Genomic DNA, 22126 nt, shown 5'->3' with positions numbered 1-22126 from the left:
GTGTTCTGTATTTTCTTTGAAACTTATTAACTTTGAAACTGAAAAATACTTAAATAAAATATTTTATTGTAAAAGTTTTTTTTTAAGAAGCTAACTAGGATAGACTGAATTATCAGTTCCAATTCTTTACTCCCCTGGAGTAACATTACAGTAGCTGTCACATCCAGATTCAACGAACTGTGGATCAAAAATATTTGGAAAAAACATAAATATTGATACGATAAAAATAATACAAATGTTAAAATACAGTACAGCAACTATTTATAGAATATTAATATTTACATTGTATTAGGTGATATAAATCACCTAGAGATGATTTAAAGCTTACAGGAGGATATGCATAGGTTACATGCAAATACTACACCATTTTGTATCAGTGACTTGAGCAACTATGAACTTCGGTATCCTGGAACCTGGAATCTGTGGCTACTGAGGGACAACTGTATATACAGTCATGCATTGCTTAGCAAAAAGGATACATTCTGAGAAATGCTTCCTTAGGCAATTCTGTCACTGTGCAAACATCATAGGGTGTACTTATACAAACTTAGATGGTGTAGCCTACTATGCAACCAAACTACAGGGTATATGGCCTATTACTCCTAGGCTACAAATGTGTATAGCATGCAACTGCACCTAATACTGTAGGCAACTGCAACACAATGATCAGTATGTGCATATCTAAACATAGAAAAGCTGCCTTAAAATATAAAATAAAAGATAAAAAGTGGTACACTTGTATAGGACACTTGCCATGAATAGAGTTTGCAGGAATAGAAGTTGCTACGGGTGAGTCAGTGAGTGGTGAGTGAATGTGAAGACCAGGACATCACTGTAGACTTTAGAAACAATGTACACTTAGGCTACACTGATTTAAAAAATATTTTTCTTTCTTTAATAAATTAACCTTATCCTACTGTAACTTTTACTTTATAAACCTCTTAATTTTAAACTTTGACTTTTGTAATAACACTTAGCTTAAAATACAAACACATTGCAGAGCTGTACAAAAACATTTTCTTCTTTATATCCTTATTCTATAAGCTTTTTTTTTCTATTTTTTTCTTTTACTTTTCAAACTTTTTTGTTTAAAAACTAAGACACAAACACATTAGCCTAGGCCTACACTGAGTCAGGATAATCTAGACATTACCATATAATAGGAGCTTTTCGGTTCCATTATAATCTTATGGGACCACTGTCACATATACGGCCCATCACTGACCAAAATGACTTTATGTGGCACATGACTGTACATGCATCCTGGACAAGGTATCAAGGTGAAGTGTGCTTCTACCCCTTGACTCTGTGCTTGACCATGCCGTTTGCTTTAGCCAATATAAAATTAGCAGATACGACACTAGCAGAACCTTGAAATGTGCCTGTACAGGAGAACTTGCCCTCTCATGCTCCTGTCTTTAATAAGGAGATGATGCCTTTGGTAGCTGCTGGTCTAAAGAAGGTAGACACATAGAGCAAATCTGGACTCAAACTGCATCCTGGAACCAAGCCCAGTAGGGCCCAGAGTGACCTACAGCCAAACCCCAACTGACCTATAGCCATCTGAACAAGAAAAAAATACTTCTTGTTGTCTACCATTGAGATGTTTGCAGTTATGCAACATTACTGTTGCTGACTGATATACCACCAAATACCACAGAAAAACTCGGGTTCAAAAACTATCCCATGGATTAAGCTGCAGGGTATAAAAAAGACCATAGCATCCTTCACTTGCCCATTTTTAAAGGGAGGCTACTCAACCATCACTCCAGTTTGAGAAAATTCCTTAGCAGAAAGTAATTGTTTTCCTCCTCCTCATTAAAGACAGATGCTGTTCATCTTACAGTGGGGTTACATCTAGATAAACCCATCAGAAGTAAAAAATATCTTAAGTCAATAATGCATTCCATACCCCACTAAACTCATCATAAAGTTGAAAAGTCAAAAGCCAAACCATAGTAAGTGGGGGACCGTCTGTATACAATTATTTAATTACAAATACAGTAAGTCTTAGGAAGTATGAGACACTATGAGACCATTTAACAATTGGATTTCACATTAATATATTGTGAGTCTCTTTCAATATTAAAACATTTTTTATAATATGACTTTTAATGTTTACAATTGTTTTCCATTTTATGTGCATACCATAATATGTTTAAGTAGTATTCATTTGCCAGCTATGTAGATAATATGAAATTTTAATTATTATAAATGGTACTGCTTTATATATAACTAAGGTTAATTCTCTTGACATACGACTATTTCCTTGTGATGAATTCTGAAAAGTCAAATTTCTGGGTTGACCAATGTATGAATTTTAAGGTTTTAAATATGTAATAATTGCCTAGTTTTACTTTATTTTTACAATTAAACGACTGGGAGCCCTACAGATTGAGCCAGCCACAAATTTGAACTGAGTAAACAATTTTCCCACCTAAGATTCACTCCAGTTAATACTGCTGGAATTAAGAGTTCATTTAAAACCTAGTAGGTACTGACTATGCTAGGAACAGTGTAGCAGTTGTGAGCATGAACTCTGGAGCCACGACGCCTGGGTTCAAATCCTCGCCTTCTGTTGTGAGGACTGTGACCTCAAGGAAGTTACTCAAGCTGCCGTGCCTCAGTGTTCTCATGTGTAAAATGAGCTAACAGTGTCTCCCTCATAGACACACAGAGATGTTGTAAGGATTAAAGAAGCCAATAAATATAATTCCCTAAACACACTGCCTGCTACACAGTAAGCTTTTAATATTAGCTATCATTATAAGGGATAAATATACAAATTGATCACAGATCTTCCTTTCAAAAAGCTAAAAGTTTAGTGAACCTTATCAAGGATAATTAGTTGGCAAAACTGTCCAACCATAAACTAAAAATCTGTTTTAAGGAAAGTAGAATGCTGCCAAAGAAAAGATCCTTGGATTAAAACAAAGTAAAACAAAGAGAAGGTGGTCAGTTGTTAAGTAACAGATTAGATCAGGCATGGGCCTCTGATGGAAAAACCAGTATGACTTATTTTAAGTTTAGCAACAGGGTATGTCCCAAGATGAGATCACATGTGATTATTTGGTTACCTAAAACTAGTGGAAAACACATTTTTTAAAGATCAGGGAAGATGCTGTCTTCTCTGTGCTCCAACATCTGACACTAGCCTGACGTGAACACACTGCCTAACACCAAGTAGCAAACCAGTCGATAAGGGTACCAAACTCATTTCCATGAGCCCATGCCACCCATCAACTCCAAATCCCCCCAAATTCAATTAGTTATGCACATAATACTAACAGCTGCCTGGGCTAGCTGCTTTGTATATATTATTTCATTAAATCTTCAGCTAAACCATACAGAGGAACAATTAAAAATGGGTTTTTTTTCATATTCTAATATAATTTTCAAGGAACTGTCTTCAAAAACAGGCTGATGTTCGATGGATTTTTTTTTTTTTTAGCTCTTCTAAGGACTATTAAACATTTAAAAAAATTATCTGACCAAAGATTTAGTTACCAAAAATAATTGTGTAGCAAACTACACAATTGTCGAAGGATAGACTTGCTAGAGCTGTTAAAATTATGACACGAGAATCAAGTCCAGCTATTTATTTTCAAAGCTAAAGGCCAAATTTCATGTTTGAGATCATATATCTGATCAACAGCCATACCCTTGCATTATTTTAAAGCTTTATGTAAACTGCTTTAGCAAAAGTGGATAGAACCATTACTGCCCCTCCTATCTATCAAAAATAGGTGAATCAAGGTAAGTAAATTTCCTAAGTGAAATTAATAAATAAGAGGATGAGTCTTTTAACCTTTAAGATTTAACTGTCTTACCTATAAGAGAATAATCTTTGGGATCTCCTACTTTAAAAAGCAAATAGTCTGCATTTATGAAACGAAAGCAAAGAAAAATATCCTAACAAGCATTAGAAGAGCGTCAGTAAACTCAAGGGAAAAGATTTGCCTTAAACTGCCGCAGTTTTTTTGATGAATTTCTCCCCCTTGGCCTGAGGTAGTTTGGCCTTTTGTTCCAGCAGAGTGGCACACTGGGTCAGATGTCCCAGACTCCACTAATCATGTGGTAGCAGCACTTCTGTTCCCAGAAATTTCAGCTTCAAAAAGTCAAAATCCATAGTTCTCCAAAAAAAAAAAAAAAAAAAAAAAAAAGAGCAATTCAACTTACTTTCCAGGCCATTTTTAAACTGGTAGACAAGACCATCATGTAGAAAGAAAACTCTGTTTGGGGATTTTAAGAAACAAAGTTCTCTGAAAATATTTATATCTAGAGGAAAAAGTACTCTGATGAAATAACAGAAATCCAGCTTTCAGTGGTATATAGTTAATAACGTACAATTTTAAGTGGTGAGTTACCTTTTAAAAGCTAGGTTTTAACTTATCTTAATTTGGCTATTTTGCAGTCAAAAATAATTGTGAGTTTTCTGGATTTGAAAATTTCTCAATTTTAACAATGAAATTTAAAAAGGGGTGAAAGAATTGAACCGATACTTCACAAAATACAAATAATTGTCCAATAAGCACTTGAAAAGGTGTTCTAGATCATCTAGTCACCAAGGAAACATAAATGAAACCCACAATGTGATACATCTATATAACACTGAAAATGGCTAAAATTTTTAAAACTGGCAATACCACAGGTTAGCAAGAACGCATAGCAATTAGATCGTTCATCCATACCTGTCAGGAATGTAAAATGGTACAATTTTAGAAAACCATTTAGCAGTCAGTTTCTTTTCTAATTTTATTTTTATTAACAAAGAATAATTTATACATATTCATGAGGTATTAGTGATGTTTCAATCATATAATGTATAGCGATCAGATCAGGGTAGTTAGCATATCCATCATCTCAAACATTTATCATTTCTTTGTGTTGGGAACATTCAATATCATTCCTCTAGCTATTTGAAATTATATATAATTGTTAACTACAGTTATCCTACAGTAGTATAGAACACTAGAACCTATTCTTATAAAGTTAAACATAAGCTACTAACACACGCAGCAACATGGGTGAATCTTAAAAACATCACATTGAGCAAAAGAATCCAGACACAAAGGAGTAGACACTCTGCTTCCATGAATGTAAACCCCTTGATAAGGTACATCTAATCTATAATGACAGAGCAGATCTATGGCTGCCTAGGGCCAAGGATTTGGAGTTGAGGGTGGCAGTAGAGGGTGGGTTTGACTAGGAAGAGCATAGAAAACATTTTATATCCTGATCACGGCAGTAGTTAAACTGAGGTATAAATTTGCAAAAATCCATCCAAATGTAAACTTAAAATTGGGGATATTGGCCAGGCGCGGTGGCTCACACCTGTAATCCCAGCACTTTGGGAGGCTGAGGGAGGCAGATCACGAGGTCAAGAGATCACGACCATCTTGGCCAACATGGTGAAACCCCGTCTCTACTAAAAATACAAAAATTAGCTGGGCATGGTGGTATGTGCCTGTAATCCCAGCTCCTCAGGAGGCTGAGGCAGGAGAATTGCTTGAACCTGGGAGGCGGAGGTTGCAGTGAGCCAAGATCATGCCACATCCACTGCACTCCAGCCTAGCAACGGAGCGAGACTCTGTCTCAATAAATAAATAAATAAATAAACTGGGGATATTGTCACTGCATGTAAATTATGTTTCAGCAAAGTTTATTAATAAAATTTTCAATTTAACTGCTTTCTGGATTGGATAAGATTTTTATGAAATGGTCTGCAGAGGCAGGCCCATTCTTAAGCAAGCTGATTACATGTGGAACTCTGGGGCCATGCAGGACCTTGTAAAGAAATTCAATTCCTTCTCTCATCCAAACCACCGCCGACTCACCAGTCAGGGCTCCTCCCAGGCTCCCTCGCCTTAGCTGTCTTCCATCCTCACTCAGCTGTCTTTTATACTTCAGTGATTTTCCAGGGCCAGAAGCCACATCTGGGTTGCTGCATTTCCGAAACGGCATGGGTGGAGGGGATAATATGTGGTCAAGCTGCAGAAAGAGGAAGAATGGCATCACTGGCTAGGGCATCAACACAGCCTAGAATGAAAGACCAATCATTCACACTTTTTCTTCCTTTCTTTTCCTTCTCAAACTCCATTCTCCCAACACTGTGTTCAATTTTGCTACGTTAGAGAATTTAGAATTTCACTGTCACATCTTCCATCCGAAAGAGAGTCTGGCTTGCTGCAAAATCTCGACAGCAGTGATTTTCAAACTGTGGGTCACAGCACATTAGTGGGTCATGGAATCAAGTTTGGTAGATTGTGACTGGTATTTTTTAATGCAATAGAATAGAAATTATCACAGTCCAATGAAGAAAGGGAAAGTATTGTTTTCATGAAATGTTTTATTCAGTTATACATGTATGTGTGTGTAGCCTAGGTCACTATATAAAACATGTCTTTCTGTACATGGTCTCCCCCAATGTCACTCTATAGAGAAGCAATAGATCACTCTCTTTAGTTGGTTACAAAAGAAAATTCACATATTGCTCACAAATATATGTTGTACAGGAGAGAAATTTCTAAGCACCCTAGCCCTTAATGGAAATCAATACATCCCTACATCACTTTATAGCTTTTTAAAAGAAAACCTGTCACGAGAATCAGAGAAACCAAAGTCACTTCAAGAGACAGCATTCTACAAAAGAATCCCTTGTGTCACAACACTTATTTCAAGATCTGCCTGTTTTTATAAGAAAGCCTCTCATACTTAATAGAGCCAAACCATCTAAAATGTTCGCCTTCAAGTAAGTACATATGAATATGTGTCTTAGATAGTTGCAAAGGACAAAAATTTTCATGTATACCTACAAACGTCCAGTTAGTTATTAAAGATCCCTCAAAAAAGTACATAAAAAGGTTAACTCTGTAGAAATTTAAAAACAGAAAAGTCAGGTAACATTATTCAAAGCCGGGCATTTTAAGAGTCGCTTCACTGAGATTTGTTTTGTTTTCATGGGGAAAAGAGGTAGTCACCTGGTTATACCTGTCAAATTTTTTCAGGTTAAGATTATCATGGATGTATTTATAAGAAATAGAAATCTGGAGACTAGGTCATCCATTTTGTCTGTCCATGCACTGCATCATATTCAAAGTGATTGCACAGGCCGAGCACAGTGGCTCACATCAATAATCCTAGCATTTTGGGAAGCCAAGGCAGGGGACTCTCTTGAGTCCAGGTCAAGTCTACAGTGAGCCATGATTGCAGCACTGCACTCCAGCATGAGCAACAGAGCAAGACCCCATCTCAAAAAATAAATAAAAAATAATTAAATAAATAGAAATAAACAAAATAAAAACTATCACACAAAAGGAAATTTGATCCTGTTTATGAGCAGCCCTTCCCAAGTTAGTTGAGATAGAACAGACATCATCAGCTCAGCTACTAAAAGATTCCCCTAAGCATAACTGTATTCATTAGTAAGATCTAACACCTGGATTTCAAGCACTTCTCTGTAAGTACCATCTCACACTCATTGCCGGTCAGTATTTTAGTGAGAGGCCCTTGAAGAACTAGCAGCCCATACACTCCAAGATCAGAGCCAGATCAGTATGAAAAAGGGACTCCAGAGTGCACTTGGGAAAAAGGAAAAAAAAAAAAAACACACCCTTTCAAATGCAGAGCTGAACTTATCACAAGGTATTTGTCGAGGGCTGCTGTTCATTACATCAGTGTCCTATTTCGGAGGGCCTCCGAGGAGAAGTTTCCATATAGCCTCTAGAAAATGCAGAACCAAATCACTGAGTTCATCTGGAGTCAGATCATTAAAGAAGGCAGAGATTATTTTTGCCTCCTTTTTGGCTCCATTTTGTGCTCATACCCCAATTATTTTTTCTGCCAATTTTTAAATTAGAAACTTTTCAGAAAAACATTTGCAACTACAGAAAAGTTACAGGAACAGTAAACACCCATATTCTCAATGGCGAGTTAACCTTTTGCCACACCACTTTTGCTCTCTCTCCTCTTCAACACATGCACGGGGACTGTTGGTTGCAGGCAGTATGATTCTTCACCCCCACCAAATACTTCAACATGCCTCTTCTAAGAACAAGAATATTCTCTTAAGTTCTCCTATCCTATATTCGATGTAGTCTTATAAGGTGTCTCAAATCTTTTGTGAGCAAGGTAAAGTATAAATACTAGGAAAAATGTAACATAAGATTATATCAGGTAGATTTAACATTAAAAAATTTACTTTTACATTACAAGACAAATTTGCAGCCACAAGGTGGAAATGTGCCATAGACATTGAACAAAATGTTCCATAACAGCTACTACTTAATAATCCTAGTAAATGTACTAAGAATGGATGCCTGCCCTGTGAAGCAATCAAACAAGTTAGGGTCCATTCTACTTAGTTATTTTCTCTTAATTATGAGTGACAGCTGCATAAAATACAAATATTTCTCATTTAAGGTTCATCAGCATCTGCTACTTATTTTTCACCTGAAGTTAAATTTTTTCAGCTTGTAGAATTACAATTAATTACTCTGGGGAAGACTGTTGTATCACAAATTAACAGCGGGTAGAAAAACAAGCAGAGGAAAGAAGATAATTCCTAAATAGGAATTAGGTAATTTTCATACATATTTCCAACAAAGCCATAAAAGACATTAAACAAATGTGGAAGAAAGAGAAGGAAATCAAGGAGAAAACAGAAAAAAAAACCTAATTCACCACATATCGCACATATATAGACATGAGCTATTTGTCCACAAGCCAAGGTTTTTAATCAAAATCACAACCCCAAGAAGGGAGTATTATTTTAAATCTGGGAAAATTGAGGCAGTGAACTGTGAGGGCTGCCAATGTTTCAGGCAGTGTGAGCAGAAAACCTACAAGCATAGTGCAATGCTCCAAGATCCCATTTACTCTTCACATCCAATCACACTCCCAACAGGGCTCTCTCTAAATAGATCATTTTTCCAAATTTGCTCTGTTGTCAGTGGCTTTACTATTCTTTCTACAATTAGTCAAAGCTTCTCAAAATGGTCCACTGCAGCCCTGCAATTTATTTCTCATTTTTTGTCCTGAATCAAATACTCATGATCCCTTTTAAGACACTTCATCACACCCTAGAGCTTATGGTAGACATCAAACATGTCACTTTGGACTTCGTCCTTTAAATGATTCCATTTTAATGTTTTCCAACTTTTCCAGACTCCCAAAGTCTATACTACAAGGAGTTGAACTAAAGACAGAGGCTGTCTTGAAACTTTCACTGATGTTCAAGGGCATTTAAGCCTGGGCATGATACCCCTGCTTCAAATACTTGCGGTTCCTCTCCCTAAGCAGGCTGTGTACTCTTAGAGGGCCAGGTCCTACTCCACGGTCACCTACATGCTGCTGGCCACAAAGTATCCTGCATTGAAACAGCAATATGTCCTTACTTCATGCACCAATAGTAAATACTGATTTGTGTGACTGGACTTGCTTAAAATTTCCTACATTAGTTCTTACCACCTCCAACAAGAGCCACAGAAAATTTGGAAGGATTCCTTTAATATTATTGAATGCAGAAGTCAGACAGGGGCACAGCATACCACCTACAAGTGAGGGATGTACACCCGCTCTTGCTAGCAGTTTATCACAGGAAACATGTTAGCATCTTAAGGGATAAAAGGTATATAACCAAGGAAAGTGTGAGGCAGAATTGAAAGAAAGTTTCCAAAACTATCAGTTTTATAGAAATGCCGATCACCATAATTCTATACCTATATTTTCTATATTTACTGCCCCCACCCATTATATGCTGTTTTACAAATTATCAGGCTGAGAAAAAAACAGATCCTCCACGATGACATTGTGGCTTGGCCATATCAATGAAGATGAATTAAAAGCACATAGTTAATATTTAATAGCAATGTATTGTATTCTTGAAAATCACAGAGTAGATTTAAGTGTTCTCACTCCCCAAAAATAAGCATGTGAGGTAATACATATGTTAATTAGCTTGATTTAGCCATTCCACAATTCATACATATTTTAAGACATTATGATGCATATACATATGTAGAATTTTTATTTTTCAATTAAAAGAAATTTTGAAAAGTAAAAATGAAGGCACATCATTAACAAGCCTTAATCTAATTTTTGTTAATGTCTCCACCATCACCATCACGACCATCTGCAAATATGGACCACAGATTTCTTTATCTATGGCTATATACCCTAGTAATACCATCCATCTGTCTATAAAAAGGCGTATTAGAACTGTCCACAAACACAGAACTTTCAGCCTCTTAACTGACAATTTTCTCCGACCTCATTTTCAGACACTTCTATTCCCAAGCACATGGGTTCTGTAATTCATAGTTTTTAAATATTAACAGTGGTCATATAAGCAGAAAGAGAAAGCTTTTTCCAATTTCAGTAAATGGCAATTCTGTTTTCTCTAGCTACTCAGGTCACAAAATCTTTCAGTTGTTCTTAACTTCTCTTTCACACTCCATATCCAACTAGGAAATCCTCCAGGCTCAACTTCCAAAATACACCCAAGATCACTTCACCATTTCTATGCCTACCACCCTTGTCCCTGCCATCCCCTTTCTCTCCCGCAATAGCATCTCAAGAGGTCTCTGTGCTTCCGTTCTCTCAGCACCACAGCAGTGACCCTTCTAAACCATGAAGCCAGATGCTCCAATTCCACTGCTGGAGTCCTTCTCTCCAGTCCCAGCTCCTGTCACTCCACTCAATCCACCTTGGTCTCTTGCCAGACCTTGGATGCCCTAGGCTCTTCCCACCCAGGACCTTACATTTATCATTTCCTCTACCTGCGACACATTCCAGATATTAGCTATTGTGCCCCCTCTGTCCTCTGGGTCTCTATTCAAATGTCACTCTTCTTGGGATGCCCTCTGTAAATGCCTATGTAAAACAGCACGCTCAACCTTTATTCCTTGTTCTTATTTTTCTTCAGAGCATCTATCACCACATGACATATGAGATCTTTGGTACTTGTTTCTTGCTCTTCTCCCCCCTGCTAAAATTCAAGTTACATGAAATTATGCACTATGTTGTTTTGTCCGCTGCTGTATCCCTAGGACACTGCAAACTACATAAAAAGCACCTGTAAATATTGGTGGAAAGAGCAAATCAATTGCAAATCTCTGATATGTACTTTAAAATATAACAGGAAAAAAACAGAAAACACATGCCATTAAGGGCTTTAATTATTGAAAAAATAGAATAAAATTATATTAAATGTTATTCAAGGTGACATACTGGAAACTAAAGTGAGTCTCTAGTATTTTGACAAACTGAACACTTCATGTATGGAAAAGACCCTTAGGTTATGGCAAACCACATTATTTGAAAGAATCTGTTCCATATACCAAACTAATATGCTAATTTTTGATCACGGCTAACTCCAAAGGTAATTCCTAAATAACCATTCAACTTTTCAACTGTGTCCCTGCTAGCATATATATTTGACCAAATCAATCCAATCTTTTCCTACTCCACTCCTCTTTTCTGTAAGCCCGCATTCATCCCCAAGATGTAGCACATACATTTTAAAGACTCATCCAGAATGCACATGCCCTAAGGCCAAAGTTCATTAGTTCAAAGGGATCACCAATGTCATCTGCATACATAATGAGAGGCTCACCAGTAAAGTCCTTTTTATGCTTAAAAAAAGAGAAAGAGACTGATTCATAACATAGATTATGAAGACATTGTTCAGTTATTCTGTTAACTTAAGATATTGAATATCTTAAGAAACCAAAGATATGAAAATAGATTATAAAACTGCAGAGACTATGCCTGTAATCCTAATTAACTGCTCTCTCTCTCTCATCCCTGCCACCCAATAAAGAATCAAACTGGCAACCTGAAATGACTTTATTTCAAAATTGGATTTTATTTACTTTTAAACCAAAGCCTATAATCAATATTTTAAAATTTGATAGAACAGGCTTCTATAGTTAAAACACTCATTATTCATTTCATACTAATTCCACAGTCGTTAGGAGCCCAGATGAGAGCCAACACTTACTATCCTAATTAAGATATTTAACTATTTCTGCACCTGTTTCCTCAACCACGAGATGTTAGTAACAATAAATATCTAACTCCTGGGGTGGCAGTAAGGATGAAGACAGTACATATACGTAAAGCACCTAAGACAGTGCTCGGCACAAAGGAAGTGCACCATGAATGACAGCTATGGTTATTAATATCATTGTCCTGTAGTAAGTCACTTCATTGTCTAGGCAAACATCTCTGTGAGTGAACATCATCGTCAATGGTTCACAAGGAAATTAAACTCTTTACAATCGTACCAAGGTTTTGGTTTGTGTTTTGTTTTTATGGCTCAAGTGAGAATTTGATTTAAACTGCTTTTACGTTATTTCAGACTGTAATGCTCATACCTGTATTCCAGAGCACAGAATTCTAGGGCGTGATCACCTATGCTATGGGCATCTGCAGCTATGTTTTTGGCATGAAGTGGAGCAGTACAGTGGTGAGGGACCTAGCCCCAGTGGGAATTGCCAGGAACAGAATCCCAATGTCATGTCCTGGGCAAGCTACCTCTCTCTGAGACTGGACCTCAGAGATGCAGTTAGGATGCAGAGAGATGATGCATGAAAAGAGCTGGCACACAGACACACTCAGTAACAAGTGATACTGATAAATGTCACTATCACCCCAGGCTCAGCTCAAGTCTCCTTCCCCTTCCCTTGGCCTGATGTCTGCTACAACTTACAGCTCTATTTAACTGGCCCTCCTGAGTGGTACCTCTCAGGCACTCTTATCTCTGTTCTATACCACTCAAAGAATAGAAAAACATTTATTATTCTCTGCAGTGCCTGAAGAATATGCAAGGCCCCTTCCCTAGCATCTTAAAATCTAACTATAGATTGAGTCAGACCACCACGACCTCTACAGTCCTAGACCACACCATCCTGGGACTTACTAATTGATTTTGCTGTCAGTAATGTTGGATTATACCAACCAGAATGCATTCTTCCATTTAATGATACTATAAGAAATGGTCCCAGCCAGGCATGGTGGCTTACACCTGTAATCCCAGCACTTTGGGAGGCCGAGGCAGGTGGATCATGAGGTCAAGAGATCGAGACCATCTTGGCCAACATGGTGAAACCCCCATCTCTACTAAAAATACAAAAATTAGCTGGGTGTGGTGGCGCACGCCTGTAGTCGCAGCTACTTGGGAGGCTGAGGTAGGAGAACTGCTTGAACCTGAGAGGCAGAGGTTGCAGTAAGCCGAGATCGCACCACTGCACTCCAGCCTGGTGACAGAGTGAGACCCCATCTAAGAAGAAGAGAAGGAAGAGAAGGAAGAGAAGGAAGAGAAGGAAGGAGGAAAGACGGAGGAAGGAGGGAGGAAGGGAGTAAGGGAGGAAGGGAGTAAGGGAGGGAGGGAGGGAGTAAGGGAGGGAGGGAGGCAGGGAGGAAGGGAGTAAGGGAGGGAGGGAGGGAGGGAAGGAGGAAAGAAGGAAGGAAGGAAGGAAGGAAGGGGTCCTATAAATCCTGCTGCTCTGTTCTTATAAACAAGTAAAGAAGGGCCTATATTGCATAGCATCCTTCCTTATGAAGACTCATCTCTTTTTATAGACCTTTATTAAGCAGCTGTGTGCCAGGTATTGCTCTGGACACAGCAGTTGGCAAAGGGGCAAAGAACGAAACAGACAAAAATCCCTGCCCACTGGGAGCTTCATTGGAGTTGGGGAGAGGAACATCTGGAGAAAATCCTTTCAGTTCCTTGCATTAAGACTGTTTTTATCCTGGGAACACCATAACCCACACACCTAGTCATGTTTCTCTACTTCAGTCCCTAGAAATCCCCTGGCAAAGCCCACACTCCATCGCCAACAAGCATAGCATGTCCTATGTCCAATTGAGACTTCAAGGGTCCATCTGCTGTGCTAACCTTGGTCCAGATTTCATCTTACCCTCTAAACCAGCAGTTCTGAACTCACAGTGATTTTCCCTCCACCCCCTCACCCTTCAGAAGACATGGGGCAGTATCTGAACCCATTTTTGGTTGTCACAACTTGGGTTGCTTACAGGCCAGGGAGGCTAACTAAATTTCCTGCAATGCATGGGACAGCTTCCCACAACAAAGAACTATCCAGCTCAAAGCATCAGCAATGCCATTGTTGAGAACCCCCGCCTTACACTCACTTTCCTTTTTGTCTCTCTTCACCTATTTTTGAGTGCGTCACCTTGCTGAGTTATGTGTGGTTGTAGGTCATCCTAAAACCTTTTGAGAACAGGAAGCAGGACAGAGGAAGAGCACAGACAGAATCTCAGCAAAAATTGTTCATGCCACCAAAGATTTGGTAAGCAAATAATTTGCTGAGCAACATCAATTTACCCAAACTATTTAACTGTTCACTGCAATTCACTTTCTCAATGAATGTCCATATTTTTTAAGAAAGAATGCATCAATAGAATGTGTTTAAACTAGAAGATGTACTAGATACCAATATCATTTTCCATCTTTGGTTTTATAATTAATTCTCTGAATCACAAACTTCAATAGAAATATAAGAAGTGTTTCAGAAACATCCCAAAATACAGTATTAGATCAAACCACAGTGGCATTCACATAAACAGAGCTGTATCACTAGTTTCATTTCTTAAGAGAATTGATTTTCTCTGTTCCCTTCCAAGAGAAATATGTAAATTATCACTTTGATACTGCTATCTCACGATTGTCTGTCAACTCAACTTCAAGAAAGTCGATTCCTTTTCTCTACACACACACACACACACACACAATGCGCATGCACACATCCACCACCAGCAATACAATTTCATCACAGCTCCAAGGACAGAGCACCACACTGTAGGCATTTAATTGCAACTGACTGTGATTAAGCAATAAAGTCAACAGTCTAAAGATGTAAAAAAAAAAAAAAAAAAAAAAGCTAGTACCATTTTATAGTTTTTTAAAACATGGCACGCTTTGTGCATAGTTTTCAAATTATGAATCATTTCTCAAAGTTTAGGAACAATGACACTGGGAGAACATGGAAAATACTAATTTGATTTTGCATATACATCACCTGTTTTCCTGTCACTTTAATATTCTAGATGTTTCCTTGACCTTTATTTAGGTGTTTGATCTATGCCTGAAGTTGTTTACCTACCTGAAGTCATTAAATGGCCCTGATACCATCAAGTCCCCATCAGCAACATAAACAAAGAGTCTGACCATGCTTAACAAGCAGGAAGAGAATACACTGCTCACCAGTCATCTTCCTTCCATTTAATGTCAGAGGGGAATATTCCCACATGATGCCACAAAACCTGATGTTATGTGCCTACTTCCAGCTTTGGGAGAAAAAGTAGACTCCCTACTAGGCAATAGTATTCCCATTTTACCAAAGAGGAAATGGATTCAGAAAGATAAATCCTTCACAGCTCTCAGCTCATTAGGAAGTACTATGAGAAATCAAGCCCAAGATGCCCAACTACAAAGCCCACATGTCTTCCTCTGTTCGACTGTGTTCCAGAAAGGCACACTGTGGCAAGGTGCCCGAAGCCTTGGAAAGTCAACCTTAACCTCCTCTTACATCCTCAGTCTGAGAAGACTCCACAAAGAGGATTCTTAGAACCTGGTGTCAACCAATCCAAATGATCCAGTTCAATCCTAATTGGCTGGCTACCCAAGTAGTTTCTAGGGTTTCTATGGTGGCAATTTTTAAGTAAGAATTACAGAATCACAAAACATTAAGCAGTGGAAAGGACCTAAAAATCATCTGTAGTCAAATTTCCTGGTTTTACCAGAAGATGGAGGCCCAGACAAGTCAAATGATCTGCCCAGATTTAGAAAGATGACTGGTGCACGAACGCAGACCAGAACCCAGATTTCTATACCCACAACCTACTGCCTATGCGCTGTGCTTCCTGCAGTCCCGCAGTATTCATCACTCTGTTACAATCAAGTGTATGATTTCCTCTGGTTTTCTATTTCTACATACTCTATCAACCCAGAATTGCTTTAAAAAAATTTGTTTACCCAAATGTCTACTATAGACTAGACATTGCGTTAAATGTTAAAGCTAGAAAACAGAAAAGATACAGTCATCTTCCTTGAGACACTTCCATCCAAGTCCACAGACACAAAACCACAACCATTAAGACAACATGGCAAAAGTCGGGACAGAGTCAGGTACAAGCAATTCTACGGCTTTGAGCAGAGCTGTGGTCCAGCACCTAATAAATTATTTTCCTTACCTTGTTGGCTGGGCAATGCTGGTATTGCTGAATGCCTTCAATCGCATTTACTCACATAGGTTACAGGCTTCTCAGGTACCCAGAAGCCAGTCCAGGATAGAGCACAGAGCAGTACGGAGCTGTATATTGATCATTAATTGATGATCAATTAATTGATAATTAGTGGTATCTAAACACATGCTATAATTATTTTCCTTCTGACTGGGGGCTTTTCAAATCCATCCACCACATTCTAAGAGGTAAGAGAGAAAGAGCAGTCTCTCCCATTCCATGGGCACCATACATCACAATGTGGGCCTTTAAGATCCTAAACATCTACCCTTCTTTAGGCAGCAACTGCTTCCTATGGACCAGATGCTGAAGGCATCGTGCAGCTCATCACATTACACCACCCAAAAGGATCAGAAAACAGTGGTGAGGAGGAAGGCAGTGGTTTGAGGCAAGCCCACAGCTGGGACTTCATCCAGCCACTTATCAGCCGTATAAATTTAAGGTGAACAAGTTTTAATTTCATCTATAAAATAAGGATAATTATATCCTCCTCACAGGATCTTGGTCAATTAATGATCAATATACAGCTCCTGGGATCATACCTGACACCAAAAAGGCTCTCAACTGCTTATTCTCTTCCCCTTCCCCACCCTTTCTTAGCCTAGTACATTTTTTCAGAACTATAAAGGAAAACAATCAATTGTTGACCTTCTGTTCAATAACATGCATCGAAGCCAAAAATAAACTTTAAACAAGTTTCTGGAAAAAGCTTTAAAATAAATTCTTTGATATTGTTTGAGTCTGTATCCCCACCCAAATCTCATGTTGAAATGTAATCCCCAATGTTGGAGGAGGGGCCTGGTGGGAGGTGATTGGTCATGTGGGTAGATCCTTCATGAATGGGTTAGCGCCATTCCCTAGGTGCTGTTCTGGTGATAGTGAGTGAGTTATCCTGAGATCTGGTTGTTTTAAAAGTATGTAGCATCCCTTTGCTCCTGTTCCTGCCATGTAAGACATGCATTGCTTTCCCTTCACCTTTCATCATGATCATTAAGTTTCCTGAGGCCTTACCAGAAGCAGAAGCTGCCATGTTTCCTGTACAGCCTGCACAACTATAAGCCAATTAAACCTCTTTTCCTTATAAATTACTCACTCAGGTATTGCTTTATAGTACTGCAAGAACTAATACATACTTCTTATAAAATAATGTTTAAGCTCTTTAACTGAACAAATGCTAAAAATTAATATTCATTTCATGACTTCATATTAAGAGGGAAAACGAGCTGTTTGAGGAACTCTACAGTGGATAGCTCTGACCCAAGAGGCAAAATAAACGTTCTTAAGAAAAGCATTCTTAAGAAACATGAGTCACGAATTATCAGCAGCCCAGGGGCCCCACGTGGTTAAAATGGAAATCATTCAGAAAGACACAGAAAGACAACCGCTGAGCAACTGGCAAATGGTAAGAGGGTGAAATGGCCCTGGGGGATGGAGGGGCACTGGGTCATTTGAGCTATCTTATCAGCTTTATTTCTTCTTAAAGGGAAAAAATAACCAGAAAACGTGAAGGGAATGGTGAAGAAAGAGAAGGAAATGACTGAGGGATAAAGAAGAGAGAGGAGAAGAGGAAAAGAGAAGAAAGTGGCCAAATAAGATATGTTCAGAAAATGCAATGCCCTGCTTAGCTCCCGAGTTCCCCAGAGCTCTGTTCTCTCCCCCTTCCACTTGAAGCTGTGTCCTACTGTAGAACCAAAGACCAATCATCTCTCTCTTAGCCAAAACAATACATAATATGCAATTTTAATAAATATCTATTAATAAATAATTATAAGTATAATCTACAAGAACAGATCTTAAAATTCCAAGACCTTAAACCAGCAGCCCCCTGGCTCAGCACAGATCCGTCTTACCCCTGAATTGTATCTGACTGGGTTTCTGCCCTGCTATCCTCCTGCTTCCCTGGGCTGAGTCTCTGCCTCTCCATTACTAGTCTCCCTGCCCTGTGTCCCCAGAACTCCAGGTCTGGGGGCCACCCTGTGCCCAGCGTCCTGCACTGGCTCCTGCCACTGAAACACAGCCTGTGGAGGACTGGACTCTGACCCAGTGCCAGGCCTGTGCCACCAGCCTGCCCAAAGCACTTCCAAATGCCTGCCCCACGTCTGTGGGAGGCACACAGGAACTTAGGGCTTGCTTTAAAACTTTGGATAATAGCACTGACACCCCAGCTTCTCTCTTCCCAGGTCACGCCATCCCAGGGCTGAATCCCAAGGCAACCTTCCCCACCTGGATTCCCAGTCCCCAAGAGATGAGCCAGGTCTAACCTGCCAACCTTTCAAGGGAACATGAACTAGAGAAAAACGGGAAGGAGAAAATGACAGAAACACATACATGAGGAGGAAGAGGGGACGTGGGAAATGCAATGAGAAAAACAAAAGAAAAAGAAGAAAAGGCTGTTGAAGAAGAAGAAAGCAGGAGATGGGACAGAGAACAAGGGCTGCTCTATCATATGAGTGATTAGAGAAGGCTGCTCTGAAGATGTGGCATTCGAACAAAGACCCAAAGGAAGGAAGCTGGTGAGCCGCGCAGGGAGTGGAAGCTTCCAGGCCAGGAAATTGGCAAGTGTCAAGGCCCTGAAGTGAGAGTGTATTCCGAGTGCAAGCTACTATTCACAATTAATAGCTTGATAGATTTCCCCAGAAAACAAATCTACTTGAACTTTTCTTCCTATTCCACTATTCACCCGGGGTTATGAGCATGTGAGCAACTTGATGACACTATACTCTGAATTGTGATTAGCTGACCGACCATTCCTCAAACCTCCTCCATGTATTTATTCTTGACGACAAGATCTGGCTCCAAACAGGCCTGACCCCTCCACTTGCCAGAAGAAAACTCTCCTGTAAGTTACAAGAGCACAGAGTTACTCAAGATGTTCCCACCTCCACATGCAATCAGGAAAGGAAAAGATTTCGCCTTTAGGTACAGGTTCGCAACTCCACTAAAAGAAGTATTCACCAGAAGCCACAGTGTAGTAAAAACAGAAAATAATTTATTGTCAAGAGTCCCTTGAGTCTTCTAGGCAGCCCCCAAGGACTGGGTTGGGTTGCCTAAATAAGGCCAAGGCAGCAGCTGGAGGAGTGCTCAGGAGCTTTGAGAGTTGTATCACATTCCTTTTTGTTTTTTTAACCATGTCTATAAACAATTTTATTCTAAAATTATTAATAAAATTACAACCAATCTTAGCCATAAGAGTAGCAATTCTGTTTCCTTTCCCCCTAAAGGACAAAAACAAAATACACCAATACACAAGAACCCCAGGGAACAACTTAATGAGCTTGAGTGCCAACCAGTCGCCGCCTCGGGAAGTGTGAACACACTGGCATCTGAAGAACTCTGAAAACAGACTCGGGCAGATGAACCGTGAGAGCAACTGTATGGTCAGCATCCGACCCAGCTCCGTCTCCCACGCTCCAAGTGTCTATTTTCCCATTCCTGCCTGCACCTCGCTGGTAGACCAGCTCTGCAATGAAGGCGTGTGGATCGAAAGGCTGGAAACAAGAGACAAGCTAAGGGGAAACTTCTAAGTGAGAGCTTGAAATTGCCTGAGAACACAGCACTCCGCTCTGAGGGTACAGATGCTCATCCTTTCAATAAATCTAGGGCTCTAGTATATAACAACCTGAACTTACAGTACATCAACTCAATTTCCTCTCCTTATACAGGGATTTTAAAGCAATGAATTCCTCTGCCATGTAAGTGTTTAAAAATTAACAAAAATCAGTTCACAAGAAATGAAAAAACAGCTCTGATTTAGGAGGACGTACCCATCTGACTGGCCTGGCTGGTGAAGCACACCGATCCCTTGACCATGAGTATCATTACAGCTGCCAGAAGCCAGGCCACCTCCTCACCAGGACTACGGGGTTCTTTTTCCTCCAATTCCACATATTTCTCTAAAGGTTACAGTCACCTTTAGAGTCCACTGTTGAGAGGTCCCATTCCCACAAAGCTCAAACCACTATATCCACTAAAGGTACATTCCTGACCTTCACTGTTATTGACATTCCAGGGATTGGCAAACACAGCCTGTGTGCCAAATAAAATTTTATTGGACCACAGCCACACTCGTTGTGTCTACATGCTGCCTACTATAGCAGAGTTGAGCAGCTGCCACAGAGACCATATAGCCCACAAAGCCTAAAATATTTACTATCTGGCCCTTTATAGAACAGGTTTGTGGGTGCCTGATTTATATAAATTCACTGAGCATCTACTATGTGCCAAGTGTGGTTTGGCCACTGTGCAGACAGCAGTGACCAGAACAAAGCTCCTTTCTTCAGGTGGTAATAAGGTCTGTGAAGAAGAAGAAAGCAGGAGATGCGACAGAGAACGAGGGTTAGTCTATCACATTAGTGACCAGAGAAGACTGCTCTGAAGAGGGGGGCATTTGAACAAAGAACCAAAGGAAGGAAGAGGGTGAGCTGCACGGGGAGTGGAAGCTTCCAGGCCAAGGAAATGGCAAGTATCAAGGCCCTGAAGTCAGAGTGCATTCAGTATGTTTGAGAAAAAGCAAGCAAGGTGGGTGAGCAATGTCTCCTTTCTCCATGGTCACAATCTAGCAGCCCTCTCCCAAACAGGCCAGGCACCATCTTAAGTGTTTTCAGAACATTATCTCATTTGATCTTTAAAACAACCCTCTGATGTGGTAGTATCACCCCCATTTCACAGATAAGGAAACTGAGGTTTTCAAAGCTTATAAGTGACTTGCCCAAGGTATCAGAGACCCACAGTTAGCTGTCAAACACAAGCTGTTCCCGAACTGTTTTCCATTCCATATTCCTGCAGGCAGCACCAGCACTGTCACCCAGCCACAGACCAACAAACAGCTTGAGCGACGACTGTACCTGATCCAAGTTGCACAGGTGGAAGAGGCTCCACTGGGCCTGCTTCCTTTTCTACTCTGCTTTTTTGAATCATGTTCTCACTGAATTTCTCTACTTCCTCCACCTCCACATTTATGTAAGCCTCCTAAGATCACCTCCAAAACAAATAGCCAAGCTATGGAAGACTGATGGATAGGAGAGAAGAAAGGAGAAATGGAACGAACATTTGCAAGCCTTCTGTGAGCCAAGCACAGATGTAACAAGCTCTCCGTGGACCTTCTTTCTGGGAGATGATGGTTAATGAGAATATGAAGGTAGAAAAATACAGCATTTTCCATGTGGACCTGTGCATTCCACAAGCAGGAATTGCTTGAGGAGTCTCCACAGCAAACGTAATTTAAATTTAAGAGAGAGCACGTTTTCACTGTGTTCCTCAAGATCAATCATCAGCCAATGTTCTGAGCCAAGACATACAGCAACTTCCTAATCTTTCCTGCCTCACAACATGTTCTCTGCTGCCTTCCACCAGCCTCCTCTGTCTCTTTTAAGAGTTTACATCAGCCTCTAATGCTTTCCTCATGTGATGAGATGGCCTTTCGACTTTATTTAGGGTTTCAACTTTATGCAGGGCACAACTGATGAGTCCTCCAGCAGCCACCCACCCACATCCACACTCAGTTCCTCCCACAGGCCTAGCAGCCCTCAGGCAGTTATGCTTCTTGGTGACTTCTCACTACCTCCCAACATTCCCAAGACAAAGGATATGGATTAATTCCCTGGTATAGCCCTAAACATAATACTACTAAGAAACCTAAAAATCATTCACAACAAACTTCAACAGCAGCATGTCTTGGAGAGGAAGTTTTCCTCAATAAATGTCACCTACAAAAAGCAGGATGGAAAAAAAAAAAAAAAACAAGAGTGATGGAAAATAACATCCTGCTTGGCAGAAAAAAAAAAAAACATGTACAAAAATGCTTAGCTGATTCTTCTGTTTTAGCATTTGCCATGGGAAAACGTAATCCCATTCTTCCTTA

The 22126-nt window shown here is 39.7% G+C and overlaps 1 protein-coding gene across 6 annotated transcripts in view; it reads right to left on the bottom strand.

Annotated features, from left to right (window-relative positions):
* The window catches only part of MAST4 (microtubule associated serine/threonine kinase family member 4), a 569183-nt gene that overhangs the window by 402924 nt on the left and 144133 nt on the right, over positions 1–22126 (bottom strand). For all 6 annotated transcript variants that reach the window (XM_054487547.2, XM_063664864.1, XM_054487548.2 and 3 more), the window contains exon 2: positions 5838–5991. In XM_054487547.2, the coding sequence (XP_054343522.1) occupies positions 5838–5991 (154 nt within the window). The remainder of the gene's footprint in view (positions 1–5837; positions 5992–22126) is intronic.

Source organism: Pongo pygmaeus, chromosome 4 (assembly GCF_028885625.2).
Source record: "Pongo pygmaeus isolate AG05252 chromosome 4, NHGRI_mPonPyg2-v2.0_pri, whole genome shotgun sequence".
NCBI lineage: Eukaryota > Metazoa > Chordata > Mammalia > Primates > Hominidae > Pongo > Pongo pygmaeus.
Note: the sequence above shows the minus strand (reverse complement) of the source record. Positions and strands in the feature narration are given on the sequence as shown.